This window comes from Phragmites australis, chromosome 24, assembly GCF_958298935.1.
Source record: "Phragmites australis chromosome 24, lpPhrAust1.1, whole genome shotgun sequence".
In the NCBI taxonomy this organism is placed as follows: domain Eukaryota; kingdom Viridiplantae; phylum Streptophyta; class Magnoliopsida; order Poales; family Poaceae; genus Phragmites; species Phragmites australis.
In genome coordinates, this window is record NC_084944.1 from 8,289,624 (window position 1) to 8,299,352 (window position 9,729).

Genomic DNA, 9,729 nt, shown 5'->3' on the forward strand with positions numbered 1-9,729 from the left:
ATGTAGTAGATTAAAAATTGGAATGCGTTCTGTCACGCGCAAAAGCGTGAACGCGTGAGATTCGAACTCATGTGTTTTCATATTATATCTGCGATCTCGCCAACATTTGGATTTATACAAAATAAATGTGCAATGCACCTTAACGCTTTGATGCATCTAAAAATCAACACAAATCGTGATGCTGGCATAGTTCACAAATGTGAATCACTCTCTCGTTGAGTCATGGCGTCCTGTGGATGATTTTCTCACGACGCATTGAGCCAGGATCGATCGAGTCGGCGAAAACAATTCCTCAAATCTCCAGACCATGTCGCTCCCAACATTTTAGAATGTTATCATCGCTAATCATACGCACACCCTTATTGTTTGCCTTTTTCTATATCGAATTGACAAAAAAAAATGCTGTGGTTCTGGCTCCAATTTACAACCAGAGACCAAACTCGATTTGAGCCCGTGGAGAACGACGGCTTTATTATTCACACAAATAAACAATGTTATCATTTGTCCGCGGTGGAATCTTAAAGACTGGCCGGCGGCGGCCGCCGGTCGGCAACCGCTGCTGTCATGTGGGCCCCACTCCTCAGTGAACTTACCCACACGCCACCACAGCCTTCCTGTGACTGACGCCAGCAGCATGGCTTCATTTCTCCAGCTTCTAATTTTTTTTCCCTCAAATATGCAGAAAAAATATACATTATTTTATTAAGAAGATGACAATACCAAAAAATTGGTTACAAACGCGACACAAGTAGACTCACGCAAGGCGGCAACAAAGTGCCGCGAGGCCTAACTGACTACTCACAGAATAAGCGACCTAGGTGTTGTGCTCCCGCCGCTATCCATAATTCCGCATCCGTCTTGATCCGTTTAAGAAGCAACGACACTAAAGAGGAGCGATGTTCGAATAAACTGGCATTGTATTCCTTTTAAAGATGCCAAGCGACAAGTATGAAAAATATGTTGGTGCCTTTTCGCATCGCCACCGGCTGCAAGGAGGTGATGTGAGCCCACCAATCTTGAAAAGAGTCATCTGGGAGGAACCAATCAAGGTGGACCTACGAAAGAGCCTCTCCGGCTTCCAATTGAGCTGTGTTACTAGTAAGTAGCATTTTGTCTCATGATGACTGCAGTAGAAAAAATTTCCTGATGACATGAGATCTTTTTGGGGTCATATATTTGTCAATATTTATCAATGTCCATCAAGCTTTTAATTTCTACCAACTGGTTCTGTTAACCTTCTCCTTTTTGCCTTCCTTTAGGGAGGGCTGAGTGAAGCAACTCATCAACAGATGACGGGTAGGTAGTTGGTCAAATGACGAGCTACTGTCAGTTGTTGGCAACCATCAGCAATTGGAAAGGATTCTGGCATTTTGTTCTTGTCATTGAGTCTCGGCAAGTGGCTGGAATTTCTTAACAATAAAGCTGAGTGGTCGCCGGTCTCGCCAATCTGATAGCGCGGATGGAACGGGCATAAAAAACTGATGGCTCCAATTTGGCCGCAAGCACCAGGCTACTGGCTAGATGTATGTAAGTATGTCTTTGTCTCTGCTGATTCAGCTCTCAAGAACAAAAAGTGATTGGACTTTCAGACAACAAATGCAACTAGGACTCTCCAATTGCGAAGGTCCAGTTTCAGCATCTGAAAGTATTTGTGCAAGAATTGTGCTGTTACGAGAACCGAGCAATAGATCAGTTGGTAGAGCCTCCGGTTGAGAGGCCACCCACCCGAGTGCTCGTAGGACGTGTGAATAACTCCCTAAAAGATTCGATACTCCCTTCTCTTAATACAAAGCCAGGGGACGTCTTTTCCCCGTTGTCGAGTTTTAGAACTGCACTGTTACTTATGAATAATTATAGCAAGACAAGGATTGCCTGAGAGGTTTGGTTCTGTGAAAACAGTGTGTTCTTCTGTTCAGAAATCTGAATGTGTTGAAATTGTGAGGTCTAGTTCTTTATTCAGTTATTCCTAGCATTGCTTTCTTCAGAATACTGATTATCCAATCTGAATTACCATGGAAGACGAAGGGGAAAAGCAAGAGGTGGCTGAAATATCAACAGCTGTTAACTTGACAGCAGTTGATATGTTGAAGAACCATACGCATCCAATGACTGACAGAGCATTGTAACTTCTGAAACCAGAACAGAAATTGTGAGGTTTCCAAGAAGTCATCTCACATACGGCCTACCATCAAGATATCAAGCAAGAACAATAGTCATTAGATGCAAGAAAGAATCAATGATGCATTGGTGAGGTGAGTTTCAGCAGACAAGAATTCGTGCAGCTCTTACACCTGTCTGTCACCCCTTAAACTGCACAAGGTCTATCAGTTCCCTGTGGACCAGCAGCAGCACCAGCACCATAGCACCATGGAATGATGCCAGATTCAATTCAGTGGTGGTGGATGGTGGTTGTTCATCACAATTCACATGGCCTGATGACCCGGTGAAGATTGCCACTTTTGGCAGGCCTGCAGGTCGCTCATTTGCCGGTCAGAGAACGTCATCAGTAACTTCCAGTTGCTTTGACAGGAAGCCTTCAGGATCAGAAAACATCGTTACCCCCCGTCAGCCTCCACAGGTAAAGAAGGCACTGACAAGCACCTCAGCTACAGTCTTACTGCACTGCAAAGAAACTGTTCAGTCACTAAACACAATCATTAGGCTGTAAAAAGCCATCTTGTTTAGCACAATATCCAATCCATCCAGGAACTGAAGAACAGCAACAGCTGGCCACGGGGGCAGCATCCATCAGTGACAGCCTCCTCCAATAGTCCAATCTCCACGCCGTTGCAAGTGCCATCACCTCCATGAACTCCGTCCGATCACACCCAAACAAAAACCTGCATCTGGTTGGGCCCCGGGATCTCGATGGAGACACCGAAAAACTTGCAAAGAAGACGCATATACGGCTTGCAAGTGTACAGCCGGGTAGGCATCAGGGACGCCTTTCGGCACATGAGACAGACAGCTTTTACTTGGACTCGCGTGCGTGCCTCACGCCTTGCTCACATGGAGTGTCAAGTGCTGCCATGTGTGTGCGCATGTAGATGCGCTCATGGGCATAAAAGAATTTGCCGCGGAATAATTGCGCGCGCTGGAGTGATTGGATAGAACTCAGAGAAGAAGAAGAAGAAATTGTAGGAGAAATTTGTATTTTTGAGTTTTATGCAAAACCAATTCTTGCCCTTTAGACAATAAAAGGAAAAGAAAACCACTTCTTTACCATTTTTTTTCTTCCTTTCCTCACGACACTGAAAATATAATATTTGTACAAGCAGAAAATAGATCAAACAAAGCTTTTGTGTAATTCTGGCCCAACTGAATAACGACATGAAATGCACCGACCCAAAATTGCTTTTACACATAACCGATTAACAACAAAACACTTGAAGTGATGAAACACTCTTGTAATATTGTGGCTCATAACGGCAGCATCAACGCAAGCCACTACTAACTGTGGTCTCACCTGAGAAGTTGAAATCCACGTAGGCAATGAGCTCTAATAGTCTGTCCTCGCCCCGCTCTGGCACTGTCATCCTCACCCTGCTCAGCGGCATCGCCCTCACCTCCACCGGGATCTAACGCTGCACTGTTTGCAATCCCCACCTGGTCACCGCCGCTCGGCTCGGTCACTGCTAAGCGCAAACACGAAGGTGAGCCGATGCCACTGGGATCTCGAGGATCCGCGTGCTGGGTTTCTCTTTTGGCACTGTTACGAACAGACAACTTTTAAGATTAACATGTGATCAATTAGCTTAATATCTGTCATAAGTAGTTACAACAAATGGACATGAACATGTCTGTTCGGGTGAAACTACCATCCGAACGGAGATGTTCATGTCCCTTGAACAAGTATATATGTGTAAACTCATCAATCAATAGAGGCTGGTTTTTCATTCTCTCTAATCTCTGTCTCTCGACTACTCTTCACTTAAAATACGTTATCAGCATGTAGTTCACCACTGAGTATTCACAAGAAGAAAGAGGCCATCCGGCCAGACAACAAACACGAACAGAGATGCACGAAGGCCTCTCCTAGACGGTGAGCACTCCATGGCGAACCTGTTCCCAATCCATGGCATACTTGTATCTCCATACATCGTCGTTGTTGTCCTGCTGCAGCGTCCTCGCCGTCGTCGACCACATCGTTATCTGCGTTGCGGTGCTGCTCGTCGTGGTTCTGGTCGCCACATCAGTCCTCCACGAGCCACAACTCATGCGGCAGCTCGCCTGTCATCTGGCCACCGCTCTCACCGCCACCAGCCTCGCTGCCCATGCCGCCCTACTCTTTTGGAGTTTAGGAGTTTGCAGCATCGACCAACGGCTTGAGATCCTTCATGGCAGCGGCTCCCAACACAACAATGGTTGACTCCGGACCACCACCAACGATGGCAGCACGTCGTGGTGCTACTTCTCTCTTCAACGCTCCAGCGGTGGTGGTGTCTTCCTCAGAGGAGGAGGATCTAGAGGAGCGCATTTGGTTGCACCCTCCTGAGTACATCACGTTGTCTCCTCCGAGGGCTGAGGCTGTTCGCTCCATCCTAGTGCAAGCCATTGGAGCCTCCTCTGACATGGCCAAACCGGCTTCGAAATCTTCCAATGCGATGATCGCTCGTCGCAACTGGATCTTCAGGGTCCACCACGGCAGGAGCCTTCCTGGAGCAATGGTGGACTATGGTCCCGCCTCTTCTTCCCGTTGCATCAACCTCAACATACCGGTCGGGTCTTCCTCCATCGCGCCGACCTTCATCGACTCTAGATTTGAGGTCGAGGAGGATCTCTCTGATGAGTCTTCAACCTCCGTCTTCATGGACGCCATGCCATCCACCTTAGCTGGAGGCACGATGGCAGCACGAGGCTTGCCGCTACCCGCCCCCTGAGAGGGCGGTTAGCTCCCTTGTCGCCTTAGGCCACCCGCCCTCTCAGGGGTGGTAAGGAATCATTACCCCCCTCTCAGGGGGCGGAAGACCTACTTTTGTAATTCTTGCGACGAGGAATCTATTCATTTAAATTTTTAATCGAAAAATATAAAAATAAAAAAACTCCAAAACCGAGGTTCCCCGAAACCGCATTCTTTTCAGCCCGTCTTCGGCCCAATCCGCAGCGTGGCAGCGCCTAAACCCTACGCTGGACGCTCCCGCCGCGCCGCCTCCACCGCCGCCGTCTTCCTACCCTACCAGAGAAGCGCCGGAGTCGCGAGCTGCCGGCGGCAACCGAACACCACCAACACCCGCACCAGCTACCTAAAGGTCAGTTCCAATTTACCTCCCTGGCCCACGACCATTTCTCCTCTTCATTGCTCCAGACCCTAGCCGCGGCCGGCCACTAGTTTCTTGGCCGGCGGTGTAGAACCCATGAACACAACGGCGATGAGGAGATTGACGATGGCCCTGGCTGGAAGCTCCCTTCCTCAAATCCCGAGCCCGTCCTCCGGCCGCGCTGTGTACTGCTCCGTTGCGCCGCCGGAGGACGGCGACCTGGAGGCGGCGGCGGCTGCGGCGCGAGATGTGGTGTGCTTTGGGGCCGGGAGCCTCGACGAGGTGGGGTGCAGGCTGGACCGGCTGGGCGTCCTGGCCACCGCCGTCTCGCCGGCCCTGGTCGGGCGCGTGATCGACTCGTGCCGCGAGAGCGGCGATTCCGGCAGGAGGCTGCTGCGTTTCTTGGCCTGGTGCCGGTCCAAGAACCCCGAGGCTGTGACTGACGATGCCCTTGATCGGGCGGTTAGGGCATTGGCTCGGGCCGGGGACCTCACTGCCATGAAGATCGCCATCGATGAAGCAGAGAAGGATAAAAGGAGGATGGAACCGGAGACGTTCACCGCTGTGGTCGAGGCTCTCGTCAAGGCGGGGAAGGAGGATGAGGCGGTCCGGCTGTTCAGAGGCCTGGAGAGGCAGAGATTGCTGCCTGAGCGTGGTATCGGTGTCGGAGGGGATGGCGTGTGGTCGAGCAGCCTTACCATGGTTCAAGCGTTGTGCATGAGGGGCCATGCTCGTGAGGCGCAGGGTGTTGTGTGGCATCATAAAAGTGAGCTATCGGCAGAGCCCATGGTTAGCATCATTCAACGTAGCCTCCTCCATGGGTGGTGCATTCAAGGGAACGCTAAGGAAGCTCGGAGAGTCCTTGATGATATGAAGTCTTCAGGTGTTCCATTGGGCTTGCCATCGTTCAATGATTTTCTTCATTGTCTGTGCCATAGGAACCTCAGGTTCAATCCTTCTGCCCTTGTTCCGGAGGCCATGGATGTCTTAGCAGAGATGAGGTCCTATAGTGTTACCCCAGCTGCCTCTAGCTTCAACATATTACTTTCTTGTTTAGGCCGAGCAAGAAGAGTGAAAGAAGCTTATAGAATCTTGTACTTGATTAGAGAAGGAAAGGCAGGGTGCTCCCCTGACTGGGTTAGTTACTATCTTGTGATTAGGGTCCTCTATTTAACAGGGAGAATCATTAGAGGGAAAAGGCTTGTAGATGCTATGCTTGAAAGCAGGGTGCTTCCCACTGCTAAGTTTTTCCATGGTCTCATAGGCGTCCTCTGTGGAATTGAGCAAGTTGACCATGCTCTTGACCTGTTCAAACTTATGAAGAGGTGTCAGTTAGTGGATGGTCAAACCTATGATCTGCTAATTGAAAAGCTTTGTAGGAATGGTAGATTTGAGGTTGGAAGGGAGCTGTGGGATGATGCTACAAAGTCTGGTCTTTTGTTACGGTGCTCAGAGGATCTGTTGGATCCCTTGAAGACAGAGGTATTCAGACCAGCTTGTCCAGCACAAAGACTGAGTCCTCAGAGCTATAAACGCTTGGTCCAAAAAAACAAGATTATTGCTGCTGGAGCAAAAAAAAAGGAAACTGCTATTGCAGCCTCAAGGAAGAAGTAGGGAGTCTAGGTACTATTTGATTAGTTACTTGAGTAAATTTTCGTGAAACTCTTTGATTTGGACTTTTGTGATGATGACCTTTGTTAGTTACTTGGCATTCAAATATCAAAACCATCCCATGACTAGCCACTATGGTAAAAGACGTGAAAACTGAAAGCTAGTCTGGCAATTTTATTAGTTTTGAAATGATTGGTAATTTGTCGTAGCTGCTGTTCTCGTAATGTTGATATGGTCTATTTAAAAGTGTGATTGATTTCATTTTTTATAATGTTGGGCTCACATCTTTTTATTTTTCTCTTTGCTTTCTCCATTTCAGTTTTTGTTCCAAGTGCACATTGGACTTTATGGACACGTCTCAGCAGCAAGAACAGGATTTTGGTGTACTGCTTAAGCAGGGGGCAGAAGGAGTGAGTCAAGACTCTGGAGTTATATAGTTACAATTTGTCTTTACTTGCTTTCTCAATAGTTTGTTTGCTTCTCTGCAGAGGGTATTTGTTTCGACATTCGTGGGGCGAAAATGCGTAATCAAAGAGCGCTTTTCAAAGAAGTACCGGCACCCATTGCTGGACTCAAAGTTGACTCTAAAGCGCTTAAATGCTGTTAGTCTTCTGAAACAATACACCTTTCTTTTCTAGATTAGTTTTGTGTGTCTCTGTAGAGAGAAAAATTCTATTTTCCTTTGTGTTTGATAAATTCAGCAAAAAAGTGTCAATCTTGGGTAGGATTAGTACCTACCCCCTTCTTTTGATTATGTAGAAATAAAGAGTTCCATATGTCTCAAGAATATAAATTATTGATTAAACTGTAGTTATGTCGAGCTGTAAACATGTAGCCAGAACAGTTGCACATGACAGTTGATTTTACTGAAATTCAGCTTAGCATGGTTTCTTTGCCGTGTGCAGGAAGCTCGGTGCATGACAAAAGCACGACGGCTTGGTGTGCCTACCCCGGTTCTTTATGCTGTGGATCCACTTCTACATACATTGACCTTTGAGTATGTGGATGGCTTGTCTATCAAGGATATACTTCTTGGGTTTGGGTCAAATGGGGTTAATGAGGAACGCCTAAATGATATTGCCACACAGATAGGGAATGCTGTTGGCAAACTACATGATGGAGGTCTGGTTCATGGTGATTTGACCACGTCAAACATGATAATCAAGAGAAGCAACAATCAATTGGTGTGTAGAATATTCTTTGTATCATCCTGTTGTAATTCATTTATTTTTCGTTATTGAGATATGAAATCAAGATTATGGTAATCAACAACAGCAGTAATCAACTGGTGTAGAATATCCTTTGTGCCATCCTGTTTTAGTTCATGTATTTTCTTTATTGAGCTGTTGAATCAAGTCTGTGATAATCAAGAGCAGCAGCAATCAATTGGGTGTAGAGCTGTTCTTGTCATTCTATCCTGTTCATGTATTTTCTTTACTGAGCTATCAAATCAAGGTTGAACTCAGGAGTTGCAACTGGACTATGAATTTGTTACTTTTGTATCTTGACTTTGGCAGATTCTTATTGATTTTGGTCTGAGCTTCACATCAACAATTCCTGAGGACAAAGCGGTGGACCTATATGTGCTGGAGAGAGCTCTGATTTCCATGCATTCATCCTGTGGGGATGTGGTAAGGAAACTGCATAAATGATATTCAAGATATTTTTTTGTGGTCATGTGTACTTTGCTTCATGATTTTTACTCGTTTGTGTGGCCATCTTTCGTTGAAATGTTAAGTCAACGTTTAGCTTTGCTTGACTGTTATTCTGAACTTGGGTGAGACTGTTCTCATGAATATATACGATGCTACAGCAAAACAAGTTACTTTCCCCCAAAAACAACTGGTCCATTGATGATGTGGAAGTTAAAGATTTTCTTTTGTTCATTGCCTGTTGTGTCCTATGATTTTCTGCTGGTTTGTTCACTTGATCATGCCTTAGCAGACATATTTTCTTATTCATTAGATCATCTGTTTTTACAAGTCAACTTATATAAGCAGTTGGTCTACATGTATATACTCCATCTGCCTGGTAAATGGGCTTTGTGATTTGATATGTATGAGAGGGTAGTATTGACTGCCTTTACTATTGTTCTTTGATGTGGATAACAAACCACTCTTTATCTTTTTGGTCATGTGGTGAACCAGATGGAGAAGATCCTCGCAGCATACAGAAAAGCTTCGAAGCAGTGGTGCTCCACCACGAACAAGCTAGCGCAAGGTATGGTGTGATCCTGGCCCGTCTGAAATGTATGCAGTCCATTTTGCGGCCTTGTGTCATCCCCATGACCTGTTCCTATTATCTCTTATCAATTTTTACAGTCAGGCAACGGGGCAGAAAGCGCACAATGGTCGGATAAAACTCGACCTGGAGTCGATGGATGCTACAAAAGGCCATCCAGGATCATTGGACCCCATCACCACCATTTCCTCGCCTTGGTTGGTAGCGGTCGAGTGGCTATGTCTGTTGTAATAGTTTTATTCTTCAACCTTGAATCAAATATTGCTGAAAATATGTCAGCAGCGTTCATCTGAACTGGACATTCACCAGCGTTGCCTCGTGTTGGGTATTCTTGAGAGATTAGTTGGTTTACTTTTTTCCCGCTTTGAGTAGTTGGTTTACTTGTTCCTGGGTTCTGCATTGGCAGGCCCGCACAGCCCATTACATGGCTGACGGGCCAGCTGGGCCAGAATTATGTATATTGTGGGCCAAATGTTGGAGCTTCTCCAAGCATGGCTAGCGTGTGTGTGCCCAGCGCTTAGGCTTTCCATTACTGGCAAGCATGACGTGATGATAGCGTCCTACACCTACAGTGTGTGTGAGAGAGACGACATGCTCAATGTCTCCACGGCCTGCGGGG

General features: G+C 46.7%; 2 protein-coding genes across 3 annotated transcripts; both read left to right on the plus strand.

The window, feature by feature from the left end:
- Positions 1 to 5,062: 5,062 nt before the first annotated feature.
- LOC133907591 (uncharacterized) lies at positions 5,063 to 9,404 on the plus strand. 2 transcript variants are annotated; one of them, XM_062349662.1, is made up of 8 exons: positions 5,063 to 5,249; positions 6,638 to 6,881; positions 7,189 to 7,279; positions 7,358 to 7,471; positions 7,775 to 8,053; positions 8,387 to 8,500; positions 9,017 to 9,089; positions 9,191 to 9,404. In XM_062349662.1, exons 3-8 carry the CDS (start codon positions 7,217 to 7,219, stop codon positions 9,226 to 9,228), a joined length of 681 nt encoding a protein of 226 aa, XP_062205646.1. In that variant the 5' UTR covers positions 5,063 to 5,249; positions 6,638 to 6,881; positions 7,189 to 7,216; the 3' UTR covers positions 9,229 to 9,404. The 2 variants fall into 2 exon arrangements, with proteins under 2 accessions (XP_062205646.1, XP_062205645.1); XM_062349661.1 differs by lacking the exon at positions 6,638 to 6,881.
- Positions 5,385 to 6,872, plus strand: LOC133907161 (pentatricopeptide repeat-containing protein At5g61370, mitochondrial-like). The gene has a single exon (XM_062349198.1). It carries the CDS (start codon positions 5,385 to 5,387, stop codon positions 6,870 to 6,872), a length of 1,488 nt encoding a protein of 495 aa, XP_062205182.1.
- Positions 9,405 to 9,729: the final 325 nt, after the last annotated feature.

Coding starts and splice junctions, on each gene's coding strand:
- LOC133907161 (XM_062349198.1), top strand. CDS start 5,385: ATGGCCCTGGCTGGAAGCTCCCTTCCTCAAATCCCGAGCCCGTCCTCC.
- LOC133907591 (XM_062349662.1), top strand. CDS start 7,217: ATGGACACGTCTCAGCAGCAAGAACAGGATTTTGGTGTACTGCTTAAG. Junction 8,054..8,386: donor AGAGAAGCAACAATCAATTG/GTGTGTAGAATA, acceptor TGACTTTGGCAG/ATTCTTATTGATTTTGGTCT. Junction 8,501..9,016: donor ATTCATCCTGTGGGGATGTG/GTAAGGAAACTG, acceptor GTGGTGAACCAG/ATGGAGAAGATCCTCGCAGC.